The sequence below is a fragment of the Poromitra crassiceps genome (genome assembly GCF_964638095.1).
Source record: "Poromitra crassiceps genome assembly, chromosome: 14".
Taxonomy (NCBI): Eukaryota; Metazoa; Chordata; class Actinopteri; order Beryciformes; family Melamphaidae; genus Poromitra; species Poromitra crassiceps.
Genome location: NC_139633.1, coordinates 20614447 through 20639522, shown reverse-complemented (window position 1 = coordinate 20639522; position 25076 = coordinate 20614447). Strand labels below are relative to the sequence as shown.

Below are 25076 nucleotides of genomic sequence, written 5' to 3'. Positions count from 1 at the left end.
GGCAAGGGCAAATGTGATAATAAACATGTAAGGATGGATTGATCAAGTAATTTAATTGGTCCTCTTATAAAAAATAAATTAAAAACACAAGCAATATACAATATTACATGCTTTATTAAAAGACTTATTCGCTTTTTTTTATTGCACAAGGATGTCTTCACTCATCCAGGATGAAACTATCTTTGATGATGCTGAAGATCTATGACAGAAGTCCCAGCAGTTTTAATGACTAGAGCATAATGTGGTTATTTGATTACAAACTACATACTAAGGAATGTGTAAGTAAGGCAAAAGCAGTGCAATAGGTGTATAGACAAGGTAGAGCAAAAGCAAAAGCAAATTCTTTGTAGTGCCATGGAAAATTATATTCTTATCCTTCACCTGAAACAAGTTTGCGTGTGATGAAACAAAAATCCTCTCACCCCAGTCTATGATAAGTGTTAATAATCAATATTATTCATCTATGACTGAGCTTAAAAAAGGCAGAGTATCAAAAGCAGAGGAAAAGTAGAATACTATGATCCCTCAGAGAAAATACACAAAACAAATTAATTTAAATTTTAACCAACAACAGAGACATACTCCTAAATATAAACAGATATACATAATCAGATCATATAATACATAATGCCTGTATTATAATTTCATGTAAACACATTATTCTCCTCAGTAACTAGGCTTATTGCTGGTTTGGCAATCTGTCCTTCATAAACTTGATTTACTGGCTGTGGCGTGAACAAGTGATGATGTCTGTGTGTCCAAGGTAGTACCTATACTGATAAAGTGCTAATAAACCACAGACAACATGCTCAAGATTCAGTATACATGGCCTTTACTCTAGCCTAAGATACTGGTTTTACATAAAAACATGAAAAATATGAAGGGGGCATTCTCATGATTGACTATGTTCTGCGATTGCATTTGTAGAACAGAACCAATTTATTTATAATTTTGGTGATTAAAACCATCCCATTACGCTATATTTGATCAAATTAAAAGCGTTACTTGAGTATAAAATCACAGTCTCATGAATGACTGAATGTCCATTCCCTGTAATTAGTTTTTGTTTGGTGTCACAATAAATATTTGCATCAATTACATTTCCAGTAATGAGCCAGCGACCTCTGGGAAAAAACGCCTTTGATTCAGCTATCAAACTTTCATCTTAAAATGAAACGAAGATAAAATCACAGATTACGCATTCTTCATTTCAATGCTTCAAAATAGTTTCGCTCAAAACCTCAGCAAGGTGAAAATGATGGTAAGGAGAACGTAGAAAGCTATAAATACAATAAATAGTTTTTGTTCAGTACTCGGAGGGACCGTGGAGGAGGACAGCCTCTGGAGTCAAACAGTCTTCTTGTCTTCAAAGCAGAGCCTCATTTTCAAGCCTGATGTGACGTTGTTCTGGTCTGCTGTAACCCAAAGTTACATTCAGTCACTACAATGCGGTAGTGAAAAAATGGCGAGTTTCTCTCCAGAAGAAATCTCACACTGGTTGTCTCTCTCTCTTTCGCTGACGGTCAGGCAGCTCCATCCCATCCTTTGAGAGAGTCAGTAGAGATACATGTGCTGCACAAATCAACTGGCAGCTACTAGATCTTGCTGACGTAGTTGTTGGGGAAAAGTCCTTGCTTTCCACGAAGTCTTCCTGTCCACCATCCAGATGAATCTGGTCAAGAGAGAGAGGACTGATTAGGGTCCACATACTGAGGTGATCCCACATAACATCTCGACACAGGAGAAGTGTGATCATACATTTCAGTCTATTAGAATATGCTGTTATCATGCAGGGGTGATGGGCCACACGTGGTACCATTCCAAACTGTTTAACTCAATTGAAATTTGCCTGAAATGTGAGATTGCATTGTTTAAGTGACCAACTGGTGTCCTTTTTGACAGAGAGTAATGCGTAAGAGTGTTACAGGTGTCGATATTAGGTTTCTTTATAAAAAAATAAATAAAATACCCCCGTTTTTTTATCCCATTTTTATCCCCCATTAGTGCTAATTTAAATTTATTTATCCTGGTTGCTGCTCCACCCTCTGCCAATCTGGGGAGAGCCGTAACTGGCTCCATGCTTCCTCCGAGACATGGGCAGTAGCCAGCCGCTTCTTTTCACCTGACAGGGGAAGCTTCACCGGTGGTACATAGCACGTGGGAGGATCACGCTATTCCAACGAGTTCCCCTCCCTCCGAACAGGCGCCCCGAACAACCAGAGGAGGCACCACTTCAGCGACCAGGATATTGCATGTGGGGCATGGAGAGAACATGCAAACTCCACACAGAAAGGCCCTTTTGACGACCCCACCCGGGCGGTGGGCACTCGAGGACATGCGGACAGGCACGTACTCCTTCAGCGCTCACATCGTCCCAGGTGGGAATCGAACCCAGGACCTTCTAGCTGTGAGGCGACAGCTCTACCACTGAGCCACCATGCCCCCTTGATATTAGGTTTCTTTATATATTTTTATATTTACTCCAGCCCAGAGTCTGTTTTCATCTAAATAATCACTGGGATATACAAGTCAAATGAGTCCTTGCTGTTGCAGTCATATAAAATTTGTCCTGTAAGTAATCATTTGTTTAATAACTTGTTTCTGAGCATATTCCAACATATTTGCTGAGTCTTGAGTACACACAAACTGCAATGTAGTTTGATTGTATTTAATCGGCAGAGTAGTTCCGGAGCAGCGGACTGAGTGGCCCTGACCACGAGACCACCTTCGACCCTTCCTAGAGGGCTGACCGTGGGTAGCTACTGGGACGTAAGTTGGGGCTTGGCCAGCCCCGGCTGGGTCACCTGGGCGAGGGTGTATGATGTTGCGAGACCCGAAACATCCTATGACCCCAGGGTACATCACTGAGGATATGTCCCAGTTGCATCCATGCAATGTTTTCTCTTTATAAATCAAATACTGTATACAGTATATGGTCCTTGCTTATGTACTTATGGCCACGCCACTGCCACAAAAAAATCCTAGCATCACCACTGTAAGCATGAAAAATAAATCCTAACTTTGATTTGGGTCATGTACTACAGTATTTGTTTCTGGTCACATGCTCACCCTCCTTAATGATGTCAATAACGTCGTCCGCATTGAAGCTGAGCTCATCTGTGTCCTGGGCGTCGTAGGCATACAGGGCTTTGCACTGGGGCACCTGGGGTTTGGGTTTGGGTGCGGGTTTGGGTCGCCCTCCTCCTGGCGCGGGCCTGCTGGCTGACGGCCTGTGGGCTCTGAGATGGGACAAGGCACAGAGGGAGACCACAGGACTGTCAGGGTGTGGACCAGGAACCTTCTGCAGTGTGGAGCTACAGGAAAGACTCAGTTCACTGTGTAGCAATAGCCACGGCCGTGAAGTTAGAGCATAAGCTGTATCCATGTGAGTTTGTGCAATATGATGGTTTCATGGAGTACATACAGGATAATATCCTGTATACATACATAAATATTACATACATATTATGTATGTGCACAGAGTAGGCTATTATCATGCCGTGAAAAAGTCATAACTCCAATTTGGGTGATTTTCATGTTTTCACTTCATTTGACCTTTCCTAAGCCCCGCCTCTTTTCAGAACCTAGGTCAACTTTCCCGTTTCCTGTTATAATAGACAATGTAAGTCTATGGGAGGACTGTTCAAACCATGCCCTCTTTGAACTCCAACAACTCCTCCATACTTTAAGCTAGAGACTCCATTCACATTTTAACCGGGTCACCACTTTGAATAGTTTACTACTCTTACTCAGCTTTTATCTTTTGTACTTTTTGAGAAATCATAGTTTAAGTTTGATGCTTTTATAGCAGCCTGTAAAGTCAGCTACTGTACAGTGAATTGTGACATCACACACGCTATGATGTATCCATAGGAGTGACCTAGGTTCTGAAAAGGGCCTAGGAAAGGTCGATTGAAGGGTTACACATGATCCACTCTGGGCTGAGAAAATTCTCTGACTTCTTGGTCTTATGAAAGCTTTACAAAACTCATCGTGATAAATGTCAAGAAAGCATCGTCATCAAGTTAAAAATATTATGGCTGTTTTTCTTAGTTTCTGAAACGTTGACATGTGTGGAGATACAAGGTTTTCACCTGAATGTGACCATAAACATGTTGCAGACAGATATATGAGCACATAATGAACACATGTTTATGGTAGTGTCGAGTGCATGATGCTTCCCAGTTCAGTACAGCTAATCACAATTCAACCACAAGATGGCGATCTACTGCATGCTATACATACACACTATCTCTGCCTGAACAAATGAACTGAGAGAAAACAGTCCCCCAAGTCTGCACACCTCATAAAGCCTCTGACAGCAGAGTCCAAAATCAGTGCTGCCTTTCAGATCACAATCAACCAGGGCCTCATAGTGCTCCATACTAGCTCTTGAAATACCCTGTTGTAGTTATAATGCAATGTGGACAAAATATTGGGAGATTTATTTTTCAAATGCATTCAAATAATGTCAAATTTCACACAGTGTGAACCGATGCACAACACCTGAGGATAAACTAATTCAAACAAGCTCGAGGTCATCTGTAGTTTTGACACAACTGACATCACCCCAGTCTGGGACCCAGGAGTTAGCAGACAGTGGAACAGTCAGTGACTTTATAAAATGTGTTGTCATTTATTGAATAAAAAACAATTCAAGGATTTTGAAAGAGGCTAAGATTCATGATCCAAAAGTCAGTTTTCCCACGACCGCTAACATCTTACTGGGCTTTGATGTGTTCCTTATCATAGGAAGGAATAAGGAATATTGGGTCCTCCAATCAGAAGCTAGGCTTTTAGCCAGGGGGCAATTTAGGGGGGATGTTGTGTATTAAGCTTTTAAATGTGTTCATGTGTGTGTGTGTGTGTGTGCTTCAATTATGTGCTTTCATTTACATTTTTAATTTCATAGTAAAGAGGATCACTGATGAAACATTAGCTGGAGGAAGACGTGGACCTCAACGATTCTCTTTACTCAATCAAAAAAGAAAGAAAACATCCCCTTTATTTGAACTAATTGCCCAATGGGCTAATAAGCCTTCTTCTGATTGGACCTTTAGCAGTTAGAAAACTAAAAGTACAAGAAGCCAAGAGGAGAAGCATCGACACATCCTGCCACCGAGAGTTCTCCTAAACCTGACCCACCACCCAAAACACCGCAAACAGCAAACTCACATTCCTCCATTTGAAGCTGTCCGTCTGTCTCCATTACTACAAAAGAATGAATTATCCAGATTATGCCAAATTATAGACAAGCGTGTGTGTGCGTGTGTGTGTGTGTGTGTGTGTGTGTGTGTGTGTGTGTGTGTGTGTGTGTGTGTGTGTACACAGAAATGTTTGTGGAACTGCATGTGAAGCGAGAAACTCCATATTGACACAGACAGATCCTCATAATACTATTCCTCAGCAGCCACATTATTATTTATAAACATAAAAAAATACTGGCAGATGCACATATGAGCTACTATATAAAACATTTCACTATTCATCTGTGTGGGGTAATAAGCCAGGATAGGAAGGATCTTCATATTTTACAGTACATCACTTTTTGCCTTCTACTATAACACTCTGAACTATCTGGCAACTGACCCTCCCGATGCTTTGAGGAATGTTCACTTTAGTGTAAGTCACTCTGGATAAGAGTGTCTTGCTAAAGAAAAAGTCACCCGTTTGTGTTGTGAGAGCCTGCAGTGTGTATGTGGCTGTTCCTCACCCTGCAGCTCCCTGCTCTGGGACCCGCAGACACTCCAGGTTGGGCTGCGGCCGGTTGCTGCCTCGCTCCTTCAGCTGGTTGATGTTGCTGGGCAGGAAGGGGCGGGTCGAGTTGCCCGACGACGGAGGCCTCGGGTTGGGATGGCCTCCGTGGTGCGAGGAGTTCCTCTGATTGGCTATGTGGTTGGTGTTTTTCAGTCCACCGTTCTGGTGAGCAACTGGGGGGAAAAGATACGGAGATATGGACGTTTAATAAAGACCAAAGCAACACTAAATCACATAAGGCAGAAAATTGCTGAATTCCAATCTGATGTCAAAGCCAAAACATGACATTCAGATCCTGTGAGACGGAGGCAATAAACACTGCATAGGCACCTGGGGGACCCGGCGCCACCCGGGATGGGATGTTCTGGTGGGTTCTGGACACGTTGGAGCGGCCCTGACTGAAGCTCTTCCTGGTGGGGCCTGAGGATCAGATTCCCAACTTGTAAACACAAAATACAAGCTGCAAAACTGTTCAGATTCACACACCAAACGAGACGAAAACAGGAGAAAAGACAGCAATCATACCCAAGAAGCCGCGATTATATTTTAGCGGATGTGTGAATGTGAAGATAGCTCATGTCCTTGGGGTCTGCTGGGACTCACGTGTGTTCTTTGGAAGTCCAGGGCCGATGGTGACTTGCAGGGTTTTGCTGGAGGGCTTGAGCACAGCCATGTCTCCCTGACCCTGGGAGAACGTCACCTGCCTGGAGCCACCAGCACTCAGGAAGCCCCAGTTCTCCTTCTTCAGCTTCAGCTCCAGTCTGAGGGACAGCACAGAGCTTACATACATACGGCTGTGATACTGTATCACTGTTGTAAACTGTTCATGCCCAATGTACTTCATCCTTGTTTTATTCAGCGGAGGTTTTTGAAATGCTGATTCATTCACAACTAAAGTTTTGGTGCATTTTGCTTGCTTGTCTTCAACACTTTAGATTAGGGAACACATATTGACTAACATGCATATTAGAAGTGTATTGGTTCATTATTAGTCACTACAAACCACTTATTAGCACCCTATTCTGCACTATTGTATTCTACAAGTATAGTCCATTACCTATGAGTTTCCCTAAACAGCCTGCTAATTACTGTTTATAGCAGTCAGTAAGGAAGTTGTTGAACATAATTGGGCTCCTAGTAGGCTTTAAAGTTTACTCAGTATGGGTCCATGAGGTGCTAGTATCACATACAGTATTATTGAGGGGAAATTATCAAACTATTGAGGGAAGACATATACCGTAAATTCCGGACTATAAGACGCACCGGTCTATAAGCCGCGGGACCAAAATTGACTATTTTTTTCTTCTATAAGCCGCACCGGTCTATAAGCCGCGGGTGTTTTGATGTTTAACTCATTGAATGCCATGGACGTCCTTCGACGTCCAATTAAATAGTGACGTAGAATGCCACGGACGTCCTTCGACGTCCAATGCGTTTTTTGACGGTGGGACGTCGATCAAAGCCTTCCGCAGCTCCTGTACAACTATAGTAGCTATTGGAGGTGTATAACCTATTTTACGGACTCATTAGGTGGCGACAGTGCTTGCTCGGTGCAGTCCAGATTAGAGACAGGTCCGAGAAACAGCCTAAAAGCCGTGGATCAAAGACAACCCGATGCATGCTCCCAGAGCCATTTGCTCTGTCGCGGGAGCTGACATTGGCTCCGAACAGGAGTCAATCCGCGCTCACAACTGAGCCCCTCTGTCCCTGTCTGTCTGTCTGTCTGTCTGTATAGTTTCTCCACCCGATTAGCAGACAGGAAAGCAGCCCCTGACGCCAAACCATTCAGCAATCCGGGTTGGCTCTTCCCTGCTGTTGCGCTGAGAGCCGACAGCAGCACACAAACGCAGCACTCCGAAAATATAATGGTTGCGTGAGGCTGTGTGCAGTGTGGGGAGGAGTTTACGGGGGGAGGGGGGGAGGGGGGTGGTGCACGCAGGGCATCACACAACAACTACGTCACTACATCAGAAAATATTATCTTCAGACTCAGTGAATGTGCTTGAAATGCTGCATTTCACAAAAGGCGGATTATCTCAGCTAATAATTTGAAAAGCCTGAAAACGCTGAAAACAACCTATCTTCTCCGGCTCATAACTAAAGAACGGAAAATGGTATCAATAAACTTTTTTTTGCTGATGATACAATAGAGCCAGCTCGTTCTTGTGCGTGTTCGGTGTTTACATAGTAATATCACACAATATTCTGTGGGCCTCGAGAAATCACTGAAAACGCTCTGAAAACTCTGGCACTGGGAGCATCCGTTCTCCAAAAGTGGCTGGCACTGAATGAGTTAATTACCATATGAAAGGGTTCGTGCACAGAGAGGAATGTCGGGAAAGAGATCACTGTTTGGGGAAGCTCCCATTTATTAACATTTCAACAAAACAAAACAAAAGTCAGGTCACTAATCCCCAGACAAAATCACACAACAATAGGCTATATGTGCAGCAAACCTGTAACCAGAGAAGTCAAGTCACTAATCCTCGTCTTCCTCTTCTTCCTGCGTACTGAAACCACCAAAGTCCTCATCTTCAGTGTCGGAAACGAACAGGTTCAGGGTGGCTTCGTCAACCACTCTCCTCTCTCCTTCATTGTCACTCAAAACCAACGAACTCCTCTTCATCACTGTCGGCATCGAACAGCCTCTGAAGCCTCTGACGGCCCTCAGCGCCAGCTGTGGTGGCGTCATCCTCTTCATCCCGCAGCAGTCCAGCGTTTTGGAACCCGTTGGTGATTGTGGATGTTTTCACACTCCTATAATATTCCGTGATCTTCCTTTGTGTGAATTCGCCGAAGTTTGTGATTTTCTCCTGGTAGTCGGGAGGGAGTTGTTCAGTAGTTCTCCCCCGGACGGACAGTCCCTTTCGTCTCATGAATCGGAAGCACCAAGATGGCCCACCTCTGAAATGTTCAATTTTCATCTCGGTGGCGACTGTTTTGGCCTTCAGTCGGATCTGCACCGTGGAAACGCCTCGGCCGTCTGCTCTCTGGGTCAACACCCAGTCCTCAAGGGAATCTTCAAGTTCCGGCCATCTGCTTTTGTGGCCTCTGAAGGACTTTTTTGTCTTCTTACACTGAGACAGTTCCTCCTGCTGCACCGTCCAACGCCTCACCATTGACTCATCGATGCCCAGGTTACGCGCGGCTGCTCTATTTCCCTCTTTTAGTGCGAGTTCGACTGCTTTCAGCTTGAAAGCTGCGTCGTGTGAATTTCTGCGTACCTTCCCCATGGTAAGTGAGAGAGAGACTGCTCGTCTTGTTGTGATTCCGGGCTGATGAACTTTGCTTACCGTAATTACCATATGTAAGGGTTCACGCACAGAGGGGATTGTTGGCTGTTTGAGGAAGCTCCCATTTACCGTATTACCGTAACATTTCAACAAAACAACATAACACAACACCTTTGTTTATTTCGACAGTGCACACAGTGTCCGCGGTGTGGTGAAAAGAGGGCAACAGAGGAAATTAAAACAGAAGTGGATTTATAGGTAGAAAGAGTGCTAAAAAAGAGAGATTTTATTTGTATTTGAAATTTTTTTTCTGAAAAAATCCATAGATAAGCCGCACCGTTATATAAGCCGCAGGGGCCAAAAAACGGGAAAAAAGCCGCGGCTTATAGTCCGGAATTTACGGTAGTTGTGTTTTTGTGTTGTTGTTGTTGTTGTTGTTTTTTTTTGGGGGGGGGGGCATTTTTGCCTTTATTTGATAGGACAGTAGGCAGACAGGAAAGGTGAGAGAGAAGCCCTTTTCCCACATGCGCTTTGTACCGCAAAATGACCGGAACGTGGTGTAATGCCTGCATGTGAGAAAGGCGCCGTGCCGGTATAAGCGCGACCCCGTCGTCCCCGACATTTCACCAGTTTCGATCCAGTCAGAAGAGCGGTATGCCGCGATAGGCAGACAGGTGAGAAAGGGGACCAGTCATTTTCCGCTATCAGTGGGCTTCGCGGACCAGGTTGCACACAGTAGACAGTCCAACACCAAATACACAGCTGATTGTTCGATATTCCCCTGGTGTTGCGTACCACCAAAGGACTATGCCAGTCGCAAACGCGCTTCCAGTGGTTTTCGCCACCGGGTGATCTTGCGTGTTAGTGCGGGTCGGACCAGACTCAGCACGTAGTCGAACGTACACCGGGACATGCGAAAATGACGCTTCCATTCCACGTCGTCAAAATTGTTCAGAGCATCTTCCCAAAATAAATTCCCTCCTGGTCTCTCTCGCTTCCAGACGGCTCTAGTCTCACGCAGCAGCGCAGAGGTACATAACACTGTCATGATCTGTCCCCGGTTTAGTCTATCTTCATATTCTGCACGATGTTGAGCGGAGAAGACTGCGAACATGAATCTGTTTCTGTTCGCACGTATATCCCTTTCCATTTTCGCCTTAATTTGTCTGCGTCGCTGTCTACGTTTGAGGAAAAAGCGCGTCAGCAATATTATCAAAAGAGTGGACGCCGGCTCCATGTTTGTTGTTTTTTTGGCCTGCAGCACAGACCCCAGGCCACTCTCCCCCGCCCCTCCCCCCCCCCCCCCCCCCCCTCAACATACCGGCTATTTGACGACTGAGATTCCCACATGCGAACGCTGAGGTGTGAAGGGAAATTCAGGGAAATGTCCGATATTGACTTACAGGTAATTTTCCGGTACGCATGTGCGGCAAAGGACCACGGGTCGGATTCAAACCCGGGTCGGCCGTGGGAGGGCGGGAGGGAAGACCCATAGTTAATATTTAATATGCGTTCACTAATCTAAAGTATTACAAAGTAATTGTATTATGCAATATGGCTCAACCTTAAATATGCATCAGTATGACTTAGGTCTGGCCATTGTTTTTTTTGGAATCCAGCAACAGTTTTTCAAGCTTTTAAATCATAATAAGGGGTCCAAGCATGTAATGCTGAGAACCCTGCTTTCAGAATTAACGTCTTAGTGTCATATACAATTTTATGTTGTGAATGAAGAAAGCATTAAAATAATAAACAAGTCACCCCCAATATAATAACATATGAAATTGAAATGATCCCTAAGGGGAAGTTTTGTTATTGAGGGGAAATACAGTCTGACTGCTATTGATGGATACAATTCATTGGTTCGTGTAATTTGGTTGAGGAGATATTTGGTGTGCGTTTTACTCACGTGTTACTAAATTTGAGTGGTAGCTTCCTCTGGGTCTTCTCCTCAAACCTGCGGGCCAGTAGGCTGATGAACTCGGTCTTGAAGGCACACTCCAGCAGGCTGTCATACTCCTGCTCGTGTAGGATCAACAGGTCGTCCTGCAGCGTGCTGCAAGGGGGACACGACCGTCAGGGAGAAGAAGCAACATCTGAAATTCATCCTGCCATCAGATGGGAAATAAATCTCTCTGGGGATATATGCACAGAAGTAAGGTACGCAATTAACATCTGTTTGTTTTGTGATTTGTGATTTTGTGACGACACATTATCTAATGTAGAAGGAGTCTCTTGCGCCTCAGCCCCTCCACAGTGGGAGGTCGGTGCTCTCAGAACAGGACGGTATGATAAAGTAAAGGAGGATCCTGGAGCCCTCCATTCACTAGAAAGTGATTTTAATAAGGTGCAGTGACCAACGTTAGTCACTGCACCTTATTAAAATCACTTTCCAGTGAATCCAGTGCTCCAGGATACACATTATCTAATGTTATCAATGTTATAAATGTATCCAACATGATCAATGTTAGATCATCAGGTTACTTGCTAACGCGGACAAATATCTAGCTCACGTCACTGTTTGGCCGCTGCAGCCAATCTCAATGCGTGAAGCCGTGTAGTTCATCTGTAGTCCACGGGACCTCAAACGTATATCTGGCAGGCCGAGTAGATCCGGTACCTACACTTACTCTCTTACACTTTACTCTCCTCTTTGATGGAAGTTCAGATGGAGCGTCTGCATCGGCTTTTGCATACAAAGAGAGGGGGGGCAAGGCAAAGCAGCGTGCATCTAAAGAGCGAAGACAGCCTGCGCCTGTAACCACACAGGGATACTTTGTTCCTCCCAATGAAATGCCGATTTCTCTGATGAGCTTTTTACAACCGCCGCTTTCCCTTCGCTGCAGCACCTGGTTCATATTAGCCCACAACCCCCCTCTCACACTGACTCAAGCACCATATGCCCTCTCACACTGACTCAAGCACCATATGCCCGTGCGAATAGCTCTGTGATTTGTACCTCCAGAAACAGTTCGACAGCGTTCCCATCAACAACAAAGCCCCCGCAAGGCACGCAGTTTGTGCAATACTCCTTTTATTGCTTTCATTCTATACTAAACTCGTCACCGTTCCTGCACGGGAATGTTTTGCCTGTGTATGTTACATCAGTGCAACATTTTAGAGATGCGGACCAAATTGCTCTCAAAAAGACCGGGACACACACAAAGGGACAGACATATACACAAGAGGTACATGAGGTGGTTTTAATATCCTCCATATGTTGGTGATATCCCTTGTGTGACATTTACAGGAACATGGGAACTCGTGTGATTGGAAATCCAGACTGCGGCTTTGAAGTGTCTGCTTGCCTTTCTGCAAAAGTCGACATTTTTACATGGTGGGCCCCCGCGTAACAATCTGCCTCTGTTGGATATATGGTGGCCTTTGAAATGCTATATTGTTTTGCTCTGAAACAACACATCATCCACTGGTTGTAATACCTCATGATCGACCAGCAGGACTGTTCCCATCTATATGGGTTAACATAGATTTGACAATTTAAGAACATTCTGGTGTCCTGTGCTTCACTGTATCCAGTGGGAGTGGATTTTGCAGTGTAGAGGTGCAGTAGGTCCATAGGTTAATACCGGTAGCAGAGAGATGATGGTGTTTGGGATTAACAACACACATGACCTTTAGGTGGTGCTACAGGCTTTCATTTAATTATATTACACTGTTACTGACATTTTTACAATCGCAATATTTCACTACATATATGTTTATCATGATTTTTCCTTTGCCTATTGTCACCGATTGCCAGATGGACTTTATATTGATTTGAAAGAGATTTTGCTTTAAGTGACAAAGCTACATTTGAAAAAGGAGTTATTCGAATAAGCAATAGGAAAATCAGTCTGAGTCTACATAAGGTAGTATATATTTATGAGCACTATGGAAGAATAATGCTCTTTTATTTTTTTATAATATATATTTACCGTAAATTTCGGACTATAAGCCGCGGCTTTTTCCCCGTTTTTTGGCCCTGCGGCTTATATAACGGTGCGGCTTATCTATGGATTTTTTTGAAAAAAAAAAAAAAAAAAAAAAAAAAAATCTCTCTTTTTTTAGCACTCTTTCTAACTATAAATCCACTTCTGTTTTAATTTCCTCTCTTGCCCTCTTTTCACCACACCGCGGACACTGTGTGCACTGTAAAAAAAAACACAGGTGGTGTTGTGTTATGTTGTTTTGTTGAAATGTTAATAAATGGGAGCTTCCTCAAACAGCCATCTCTTTCCCGACAATCCCCTCTGTGCATGAACCCTTACATATGGTAATTAAACATTAAAACACAAAAAAAAAAAAAAAAAAAAAAACATTAAAACACCTGCGGCTTATAGTCCGGTGCGGCTTATATATGTAACAAACAGGCAATTTTGCTGCTGCGGCTTATACTCCGGTGCGGCTTATAGTGCGGAATTTACGGTATTATGATTTTTAAACAGAAACACAAACAATATAGACAATAATGCTCTTTTAAATGAATGTGGAGCAGAATAAATAGCATTGTTTTTTTAATATGCATCATTCGTTTTTAATATGTCTGATAGTGTTGGAAAGATAGTGTGGAACTGCAAGACAAGTCAGGACATTGCACCAAAACATAGATCAATAGCTACAAACAGGTGTGTTATCAATTGTATATTTTAGTATTACAACCCATTTTGTCCTACTTCTCAAGAATACTGGACTATACTGACTGTGCTTCGCCCCTATTATGACTTAGCTCTTACCTGAGAGACACGGCCAAGATCTTCTCCACCTCGATCCGCCTCTTCAGCACCTCGGTCACCTGTCCTTTCTCTGGTCCCTGTTTCACCTTTTCTCTCCCAATCAGGTACATGCACTTTGCTGTCAGGATCAGGTCCCTCTTGATTCCCTAGATACAGCAGATACAACCAGATTGTACGCGGGAAATCTCAAGAGCATCTAAATAAATGTTTGGTCAGTCGAGGAGCCAGAGGAGCGGCCTGCTAACCTTGAAGCGGCGGTCGTATTTTGTGACCTTGTTTGCAAAGTCGATCTTCTCTCTCTTGGCCAGAAACTGCCGGAGCTCGGGCCTGTCGTCCATTCCCAGGTAGTCGCCCACAAAGTTTCTGTTGAGGCTGTGTCGCCGCCTCTCCTTACGGTTCACCAGCAGGTCAGAAGCTGGGGAGAGAAGAGAGAGACACACGAGAGTGAGAGATGGAGAGAGACAAGAGAGGGAGAGACAGACAAGACGAGACAGACAGAAAGACAGGCTGTGAGACGTTGAGCACACTCACCTTCCTCCCTCATCTGGACATACTTCTTGCGGGCCACATATTTCCTCCAGGCTCTCTGGATGGCCCTGGCGTAGCCGTCAAACTTGCGCTCCCTTGTCTCTTCCAGTAGAAAGAGCTGTGGAGACACAGACACCGGCTGAGCGACAAAAACTGGCATGGGCACAATAGGCAGGCATACCTCAGTCAGCATACAAACCCAAACACAGACACACCTTCATAGAGTGACAGGGATGACTGAACACACATACTGAACATACCTCAATACAGCTGAACGCACTAACCCAATTCTTGGCTGTCATTCTCACTGATGATCTTCTGATCATTTTGGCCGTTCACGCGAGGTCAAAGGTTGTTCCCTCTATCTCCAAATATACTTGACTGTTTTTAAAATAATGTGAAATAAATAAAATACATTGACACAACAACAAAGTACCCATTAAAGGAACAAACGTCCCATTGTTTCAGTGTTTTTACAGCCATCCTGAGCAGCTCCAGTGTGTTTATCCCAGGCAGGTACAGTACAGTATACTGTAGGTGCAGCAGTGCCAAACCCCTCTTTTTGTCTTTTGATACTAAAAAGCTGGTTCAGTCGTGTTTTTATCAACTTAGGTGTTATGCAAAAAATTGTCTTTAAATTATATAATCTTACTTTGGTTATTTAATTACATGCTTTGTGCTTTAGCCAACTTACTTTTTTTTTATTGCATACTGTCTTTGTTGTTAAATTTGTTTATCCATTTTCTCCTCGGAAACCGCCCCACAAAATGAAAAATTCCGATTCCATTTCTAATTTCAATTCACAGACGAACGAGGAGAGTAGGAATATCTGTAATAAACAAAATGACAAACATTTGTATTCGGTTTACTGGAGTAGTGTCAAAATATTGAGTTTTGATTTGACTTGATATGATTCTTTTTGTTTTGTTCTGTCACTGTACTTAACACAGTCCTCCGCATTGAATCAAAAAGGAAGTTTTTGATTCACAATGTCTTTAGTCAAAACTAGGGGTCATGACATTTCAACCGTCCTGCACCCAGACCCGAGACTATGCCAGCAGACCACCCACTTTTCACCGGTCTTTGTCATTTCCTGATGGGCCTCTAGACACGCAAGCCCTCTCCCCTGCCCTCTCCCTCGCAGACTAAACATCCTGCCCACTCTGCAGTGCTCAGGCAGCCTGGCATCGACAGGCGGCAGGCCTCTGCCACAGCACTCACTGTGACAGGGCAGGGCACAGCCTATCAAAACTCTACCCCGCACAATGCATTCTGACTCAAGTGTTCCCCAAGGAACATTTAATTTTATGATTTTATCATGACTATAGCACTTCAATTAATATTAATAGGTGCTTCCAGTGCTCTTGGCTGTTTATAAACACTAGCACCAACAATGTACTCTGTGTGCTTGTGTTTGGTCACAGCATTTTGTTTCTTTTTCATATCAAAAGCTGTGCGGGGAAATGATACGCAGAAGTAATGCACCAGTTCACATGGGCCTCTATCTAGCTAGGTAGATACATTAGGCATCTATCTGGTAAGTTCCCATCTATCTGGGAAGTTCCACCAGTGATTCTAATTCTCTAATTTACTACCGCAGACGTCCATTTGATAATCTCTTGAACTCAAATCTGAGAATATTTGTATTGTCAGGTATGATTTTGTCCATAATTCCATGAAACAATGCACTTTACAGTTTTACAGTAGGTCTTCATCATATTATGTATGTTTGAATGTATAAATGGGATGACTGTTTTCGCTGTTCTTACTCCCCATTTCCTTTTTTATTACTTGTGTGTTTTCTGTCTGTTTTTAGGAGCTGCACTCAAGCACATTCCTATCAACTGTGTTGACATGGCAATAAAGCATTGAATCTTGAAATCGGTATTGCAGGTATAGAGAGATAACAGAAAAACCTATGATCAAAACAGTCATTCTTCTACATTGTCTCACTCAGTGTTAACTTCTTGTAAATTAATTAATACTGAAGTTGAACCATTCCTCTTTCAAGGCCCCCTGCTGGTCCCCGGACGCCACGTTGAGAACCTCTGACTTACTGTACACCACAGTAATCACTAAGACATCAATACTTCCTATAATTAGACAGGTGAAACTTCCCAGGCAACAAATACCAGTCTAATGAGCAGGTGGTGTTTCGACTAATATAGCTTAGTGACAACATTAGCTCAAGGGAGAAAAAGCAAAGTCACTGTGGGCTCAAACAAAGTTCTGGACCTGTCGATTGTTTTAACTTCAAGGCTTTGACAGGTGCAATATATAGCACAGCTACGTACGAGGGTCGTCGTTATCACAATGTTTTACAATCTGTTTACATAATTTATATTCAATCTGTGTTTGGATTAATGATGAGTAGATGTGAAGTCGACTAGAGGATGATCCATCAGTCATCACGTGGGGAGACAGGTTCTTCGCTGACATCTGGCTTTGCGTCACACTAACTGATTTAATTGTGTGCCGAGAGAAACGCCTCAGTCATGAACTAATTAGCTGGTGTCAGTGTCTTATCAGACAGGGGCGCTTGTTTTGAGAAACCTGGCAGCTCGTTTCAGCGGTGTGCCCTATGTGATATTTGCGTTTCATAAGCACACCTCAATGACTTGGACTTAGTGTGGCAGTGTGGGGGATGGGCAGTGGGGGGGGGGGGGCAGTGGGGGGGGGGCAGTGTGGGGGCGGGGCTCTCGGCAGCGCATCGCCACGACGAATAAGTGAGGGCATTCAGGACGAGCCGCAAGGCCTGAAGCAAGACTGAGATGTCTGTGTTTTAGCCTCTAAACATACATCCGTGTGTGTGTGTGTGTGTGTGTGTGTGTGTGTGTGTGTGTGTGTGTGTGTGTGCACGTGCATGCTTGTGTGTGCACGATGTGTACAAATGTTAATAAGTGAGCTCACAGGCCTCTCACAAGTGCAGCTTTCATAGCAGCCATGAAAACTGTAGTTCTAGTGGAAAAAGACGAGCCCTTACGACGTCCCCCAACTCTGCAACCACAACTTGTACTTGTGTTAATAGTTCCAGTGTTGACTCAGTGCTGACGTGGTGCAACAGTCAGCTGTAATCTCCTCCCCTAGAAGAGGCATTTGAGCATGATTTGGGACACTAGAATAGGCATATGAGCATGATTTGGGACACTAGGGCCTTTTATGCTGCTTGGTGTGAAAATCGTGAGTTAAGCTTTTCCCCTGACAAATAGGCTTTTGCCGGCCGGCAGCCATTTTGACATGCGAATTGAATCCTAGGCCTGCGCAAGCATATTCTGTGAAAAAGTTGGACTGTAAGTGAGGCGGCAAACTTTTGATGGATTTTCCTGGAAACCTTTAATGGCATGGTATTAAAACGGGGCAAATCCTAGGCAAAGCACAGAGGGTGTGACAGTGTGGAGGCAGGGCAGCACAGAATGTGTGACAGTGTGGAGGCAGGGCAGTGGAGGTGTGACAGTGTGGAGGCAAGGCAGCGGAGGTGTGACAGTGTGGAGGCAGGGCAGCACAGAATGTGTGACAGTGTGGAGGCAGGGCAGTGGAGGTGTGACAGTGTGGAGGCAAGGTAGCGGAGGTGTGACAGTGTGGATGCAGATCAGAAGGTGTGACAGTGTGGAGGCAGGGCAGTGGAGGTGTGACAGTGTGGAGGCAGGGCAGTAGAAGGTGTGACAGTGTGGAAGCAGGGCAGTAGAAGGTGTGACAGTGTGGAAGCAGGGCAGTAGAAGGTGTGACAGTGTGGAAGCAGGGCAGTAGAAGGTGTGACAGTGTGGAGGCAGGGCAGTAGAAGGTGTGACAGTGTGGAAGCAGGGCAGTAGAAGGTGTGACAGTGTGGAGGCAAGGCAGCGGAGGTGTGACAGTGTGGAAGCAGGGCAGTAGAAGGTGTGACAGTGTGGAGGCAGGGCAGTAGAAGGTGTGACAGTGTGGAGGCAGGGCAGTAGAAGGTGTGACAGTGTGGAAGCAGGGCAGTAGAAGGTGTGACAGTGTGGAAGCAGGGCAGTAGAAGGTGTGACAGTGTGGAGGCAGGGCAGTAGAAGGTGTGACAGTGTGGAAGCAGGGCAGTAGAAGGTGTGACAGTGTGGAGGCAGGGCAGTAGAAGGGGTGACAGTGTGGAGGCAAGGCAGTGGAGGTGTGACAGTGTGGAAGCAGGGCAGTAGAAGGTGTGACAGTGTGGAGGCAGGGCAGTAGAAGGTGTGACAGTGTGGAGGCAGGGCGGTAGAAGGTGTGACAGTGTGGAGGCAGGGCAGTAGAAGGTGTGACAGTGTGGAGGCAGGGCAGTAGAAGGTGCGACAGTGTGGAGGCAGGGCAGTAGAAGGTGCGACAGTGTGGAGGCAGGGCAGTAGAAGGTGTGACAGTGTGGAGGCAGGGCAGTAGAAGGTGTGACAGTGTGGAGGCAGGGCAGTGAAGGGACTTACCGACTCCGGGGCTTTAACGAAGATCTTGGTGCGTCCAAGCTGATACTGATCATGGTCCATGTTGACGGAGCGTAAGACGTGAAGGACACCTTGTTTCTCGTCCCCCCGCCATGACGGCCAGGACTCTTTTGTCAGGATAGCATACCTGCAGAAAGATGAGCAAAGATATTATTGTGATGAACTCAATGAACCTTTGGACAAATATGTTCGGACCCTTTGGGAGGATAACCAGAAATAAGGAAAGGGCAAATGGAGATTAAGTAATGCTGCACAAGGTAGAGATTTAGACCTGAGGTAGATTAGGAAAGAACACAATATCTACACAATATCAAAAGCTGCTTCTGTAACTGCTTCACTTACGCACGTTGGTATTGCATACTCCTGTCAAACCAACAACAGTTGCAGCTGAGCCCAGCCTGCGGTGTGCTTCAGCAGTGTCTCTGCTCAGCCTGTCTCATTGGTTCTGCCAACACTAACAAACGCCAAGTCAACGCTACCTGGCTGCCTGAGAGCAAGTCAACGCTACCTGGCTGCCTGAGAGCAAGTCAACGCTACCTGGCTGCCTGAGAGCAAGTCAACGCTACCTGGCTGCCTGAGAGCAAGTCAACGCTACCTGGCTGCCTGAGAGCCATGCGACGCAGAGTGACGCACGGTCCAAGCCTCCTGGCTCGGACCGTGGAACAAGAAGTGCTGCCGCTGTCATTTTGAAGCAAGTCACAGAACTTCTAACTCCGTCTGCCCTCACTGTGCTTCAGATCTGAGGCATGATGTTACCTGGTGAGGAACTTCTTGAAGATCCTGCGGTAGGCGTAGCCAGCGCGCCGTACCCTGATGTTTTCCTTCAGACCCAGGTACTCCACTTGGTGCTTTACTCTAAGGACAGAAAGGAGAAACTACATGTCTTTGTCTTTAGGGGGACACCGTGTGTGAAGAGGAGTGCTTAGAGTGTCTGAATGGTTGCAGCATAAAGCATAAATTGTATTATAATATGAAATCAAATCTTTTTTACAGTGCAAACTGCACATGGAGCTCCGCCTCCAGCGGAAGAGGTGGGCTGCTCCGGCTCATTGTGTGCAAAAGAGCCGTGTTTCTCTAACTTTCCTCAAACAAAAGATCTCAGGCATGACTTCATGACTTAATGCACCCGGGCTTCCTGTGAAAACAGCGGCTAATTAAACGAGACGACCTGAGGCCCGCTCACAACAGGAAGGTCGTTAGGCCCCGAACAATACAACGGCCCCCTGCATCAGTACATGCAGTGCCCAGGCCCCTGTGACCAGGGACCACACGAGAGGGGAGGGGAACAGAGGGGCAGAATGTCTAAAACACATCCTCCATAACTTGGTCTTAACACCAAGAGAGACATACAATAGACAAAACAAAATAAAAACAAAACAAAAAGACAAAACAGGTGGAGGAATATCACTTGGAAACTTACAGTACTATGTTTCATAGACCTTTCACAAGATCTGTATATATCAGCAGCATAGATTACGGTAGATAGATAGAAAGATAGATTTGATCGATCAAGATAGATAGATAGATAGATAGATAGATAGATAGATAGATAGATAGATAGATAGATCCGATCGATCACTTACCGACTCTCTTCCCAGTCTTTGGGCTTCTTGGTTTCGTTGGGTTTGATGCAGCGAATGTAGTGTGGCGTGCATTTCATCAGTGTGCCCACCAAGTCATTGGCTTGTTTCTGAAAGGTGGAGGAAAAGCAAAGACAGAAAGAGGAGGATGATGATGATGTTACTACTACTCTAATCAGAGTGAAAATCGAACGCACACACATGATCTTTGTGCTGGAGAGACTCTGGTGTTTGGTGTCAGAGAGAGGTCAGGGCACACACATGATCTTTGTGCTGGAGAGACTCTGCTGTTTTGTGTCAGAGAGAGAGGTCAGGGCACACACATGATCTTTGTGCTGGAGAGACTCTGCTGTTTTGTGTCAGAGAGAGAGAGGTCAGGGCACACACATGATCTTTGTGCTGGAGAGACTCTGCTGTTTTGTGTCAGAGAGAGAGGTCAGGGCACACACATGATCTTTGTGCTGGAGATACTCTGCTGTTTTGTGTCAGAGAGAGAGGTCAGGGCACACATGATCTTTGTGCTGGAGAGACTCTGCTGTTTTGTGTCAGAGAGAGAGAGGTCAGGGCACACACATGATCTTTGTGCTGGAGATACTCTGCTGTTTTGTGTCAGAGAGAGAGGTCAGGGCACACATGATCTTTGTGCTGGAGAGACTCTGGTGTTTGGTGTCAGAGAGAGAGGTCAGGGCACACACATGATCTTTGTGCTGGAGAGACTCTGCTGTTTTGAGTCAGTGAGAGAGGTCAGGGCACACACATGATCTTTGTGCTGGAGAGACTCTGCTGTTTTGTGTCAGAGAGAGAGGTCAGGGCACACACATGATCTTTGTGCTGAGAGACTCTGCTGTTTGGTGTCAGAGAGAGAGGTCAGGGCACACACATGATCTTTGTGCTGGAGAGACTCTGCTGTTTGGTGTCAGAGAGAGAGGTCAGGGCACACACATGATCTTTGTGCTGGAGAGACTCTGCTGTTTGGTGTCAGAGAGAGAGGTCAGGCAGCTCATCCCTCATTTAGCAGTGTCATGACTATGATAACACAGACTAACACATGGCTCAATGACCTTTTCACACACAGCTCCCCACAGTGCACCTGACAGGGAGAGGACAGCACACAGATGATTGGCTGATACAGTAGATGTCCATACACACACATGGTGGAACGCACCTTGATTTTGCTGCCTGCAGTTGTAGGGCGACCCTTCTTTTCAGCGGTGAGGTTTTCTGGAAACAGTGCTCTGATGAAAGCGCTGTTAGAGGAGAAAGGTGAGGAGAGTTCAGACGGAGTCAGGACTCAAATAGAGAGACATATACATTCAAAACACCACTGCAGTAATGGTCCAGTGAAGGGGCCCAGAGTTGGAGAGCAGAAACTGTTTTTCACTTCGTTTCCCTGGCAACCACAAACAAAAAAAGCAGCAGCGACCACTTAATGATTAAAGAACCAAGGACATTGCACAAAGGTCACTGGTTTAAATTCCTGGACCAGCTGGTAAAATCTGGGTGAGGATAAGTAAACGTGTGTGTGTGTGTGTGTGTGTGTGTGTGTGCGTTCACGTGCGCGTATGTCTGTTTGTGTGTGCGTGTATGTCTGTGTTTGTGTGCGTGTGTGTGTTCGCGTGCGTGTACTGTATGTCTGTGTTTGTGTGTGTGTGTGTGTGTGTGTGTGTGTGTTTGCGCACGTGTATGTCTGTTTGTGTGTGCGTGCACGTGCACACTGTATTTGTAAAAACCCTCCTTCTCCCTGCAAACTAATCTCCCCAAGGCCATTGCTGCAAATTAAAAGTGTGCTATACTATTTGACAATATGCCTGGTTCACATCCTTGGAATTGTATTTTTTTGCAATATAAAGTAAAACCTGGGGAAAGTGCTTTTCTCAATCCTATTATTTTTAATCTACAGGTAGGTGTTTCATCCATCACAACATCATCCCTCCACCGTGACGTCTCGGTGCTGCACAGAATGTGGCAGCTACTTGTGAGCTTTCCATAAGCCTTCAACAGAAGACAGACACTCATTTATCACAACACAAAGTCCCGCTGATTCATGTCTGTTATTGTATCTAAGCATACATGAGTCTGTATCTGAGTCACTTTCACATTTTTTAATTCACCTTATGTAGAAGAGAGAGTGAGAGACTAACAGGAAGTGTAAACACAATCGGAGGTTCTGATTGTGTTTCCACTTCCTGTGACTCATAAACCCTAGTCTGACTCATAATGTGAGTCAAACTAGGTTTGGCCAGGTGAGTCAGACTAGTTTGAGCAGGTAAAACAGCCGGCGTTTTAAACAGGAAGCCATGATGTTGCGAGTAAATGTACTGATCCACCAGGACGATGCTGTATTCTTCTAATAATTATGGACTATGGAATATGCTTCTTTGAGACCTACAACGTATGTCTCACATGCTTTTGAAGTAGCAGGGGTCTTGTAATTATGGAATAGTCTTTTCAGAGCAATGAACTACAGGATTTATTGATTTTTGCTAAATGGACACTGTTCAGGTTGCATTGATTTTGTCTGATTTCGATTGAAGAAGATATCTGTCAACATTATATTTGAATGAGTGAGTGTGTTCCTTTAAGCAGCAGAAGGTATGGAACTGACCATTACAGAATGACAAAGACAAACGTATCATCTCTAAATATACCAGAAGCGTCATGCCCATTGAAACTGAGGGGGAAGTTGCCACCTCAGATTTTTTGAAAAAAAGAAAAGAAGGGGGAAGTAAAATTCATGCTGTTAGTAATTATAGGTATAGTTTGCATAGCAAGTTAGTTGGCTATACTTGTACTACCATGCAGCTAAAGTTAGCATTGTAATGTTAGCCAGAGCTGTTATGGCAGTGAGCTGTTACACTTTATCTGGGCAGACTGATTGAATCATTGCGCAGATCTATTCAGACCTTAGGTCGCCAGCAAAAGGTTTTGGTGGTTTGGTGAATGTTTATCTCAACACTCTAATCCCAATGATAGTTTAAAATGAGATCTTCCTCTAAATCTGGCTTCAAATGGCCAACATTTTAGAAATAGCTAAATGGACTGATTCAATCATGAATGGATTCAGCACACTTTATCTGGGCAGATTGATTGAATCATTGCAGATCTATTCAGACCTTCGGTCGCCACTGACATTTTTTTTAGCCGGGGACCTTTGGGTCGCCACCGAAAGTCGCCCCCTCAGAATTTTGGGTTGCATGACGCCCCTGAAATATACTGTTGACAGTATACAAGATGATGATCTCCTGTGTGTGTATTGAGATACTGGACCGTTCTTCAAGGAGGAAAAGCCTCCATTTCTTTGAGATAGAAGCATTAGATGAATGGCAGTGCTGACATAAATAGCAGCATTGTGAAGCTCACAAAGTAACGCTTTTGTCGAGACTGTGTCACAGATAAGAAGTGTTGATTCAGCTCTGAGGCTGAATTTTGTGCCGTTTAGTAACTATCCAATAAGTGTCCGTCTGTCCCCGTTAGTGAACTTCGACTCACACCCACTGTTCCTCTCTGCGGATGTCATTTGTCCGTGTGTGGCCATGTTGTCATGACTTTCAAGATGGTTCCCCTCGCGATAATTATCTTTCAGTTGTTGTGACCGTCGATGCAGCTGTAATTCAAGCGCTGACTATTTGAACTGTCAGTTTGTCTCATGTTTCTTTGAAAACTCACATGTAAAAGTGATGATCAACAGGCCTCTTTTAAAGCTGACACATACCGCTAACTGGCATTCCTCTTAACGTTCATCTTAATATGGCTGGCCTGTGCTTTTGTAATGATGATTTAGCCGTTTGAAAAGCTTTCAAAGCATTTCAAAGCCCTTTTTCATGTGATGTTTGTTATTATCTGCTGCCTTTCTCCTGCATCGCTATTTTGTTTGTTTGCTTTGAAACGTTTGAATCAAAGCGATGGACAGAACAGAAAGGATCAGCGGGTAGTGTGTGCAGCTGGACCAGAGGTCTGCTGATACTGTCCAGCTGACAATACCACTCACCCCTTTCTTCTCCATTTAGACCTGCTGCTCTGAGGAATGAGACTCCTTCCTTCCTCCTCATGCTTCCTTTATGACTGAGTATGCCAAAGTCTGTGTGTGTGTGTGTGTGTGTGTGTGTGTGTATAAGTGTGCGTGTGTGTGTGTGTGTGTGTGTGTGTGTGTGTGTGTGTGTGTGTGTGTGTGTGTGTGTATAAGTGTGCGTGTGTGTGTGTGTGTGTGTGTGTGTGTGTGCGTGCATAAGTGTGTGTGTGTGTGTGTGTGTGTGTGTGTGTGTGTGTATAAGTGTGCGTGTGTGTGTGTGTGTGCGTGCATGCATAAGTGTGTGTGTGTGTGTGTGCATATATTTTCGAGCACGTGTCTGAATGGGATTTTGACATGACCCTCTTTCACGCATCACAAAACCTGCTCACAAAGGGGCCAGCGGTGTCTGCAGCGTGCGGGGGGAGACACAGACAATGTGGGCTGTTTGCATTGCACAGATGGCCACTTTGACACAAAGCAAAGCCCAAGAAACCATAAGATGGGGAGGAGGGGGGGGGGCACAATGCGGCACCGCGCGCGGGGAGACGGCACTCGCTAGTCGTGTCCGAGCAGAACCCCAAAAGCCACGTATCTGGACCGGAGCCAGACGTGCGTCGTCGGGGGACAGGGGGGCGAGTCGCAACCCGGCCCGCCGCACCCGTCTGTTAAGTCCCGCCAGCCTCCAGCTGCACTGTCTGGGATGTCCGAAGCTCTCGTTCACATGTGCCTCAATCGTATCCATATGCATCATCACAGAAGACTCCCTCTTAAGTGAGCGTTAAAGAGAGTCCTCACCACATGTCGTAGCAAAA

The 25076-nt window shown here is 45.1% G+C and overlaps 1 protein-coding gene across 2 annotated transcripts in view; it reads right to left on the bottom strand.

Annotated features, from left to right (window-relative positions):
- Positions 1-107: 107 nt before the first annotated feature.
- The window catches only part of myo1ea (myosin IEa), a 78092-nt gene continuing 53123 nt past the window's right edge, over positions 108-25076 (bottom strand). The window contains exons 16-29 of one of the 2 annotated variants that reach the window (XM_083650953.1): positions 21421-21502; positions 20259-20365; positions 19432-19530; positions 18658-18802; positions 14255-14369; positions 13969-14138; positions 13724-13869; positions 10900-11046; positions 6361-6518; positions 6088-6177; positions 5714-5930; positions 5176-5211; positions 3070-3239; positions 108-1672 (exon numbers count right to left, since the gene is read on the bottom strand). In XM_083650953.1, the coding sequence (XP_083507079.1) occupies positions 1596-1672; positions 3070-3239; positions 5176-5211; positions 5714-5930; positions 6088-6177; positions 6361-6518; positions 10900-11046; positions 13724-13869; positions 13969-14138; positions 14255-14369; positions 18658-18802; positions 19432-19530; positions 20259-20365; positions 21421-21502 (1759 nt within the window). In that variant the 3' untranslated portion in view covers positions 108-1595. The remainder of the gene's footprint in view (positions 1673-3069; positions 3240-5175; positions 5212-5713; positions 5931-6087; positions 6178-6360; positions 6519-10899; positions 11047-13723; positions 13870-13968; positions 14139-14254; positions 14370-18657; positions 18803-19431; positions 19531-20258; positions 20366-21420; positions 21503-25076) is intronic. The other variant, XM_083650954.1, reaches the window with a different exon arrangement.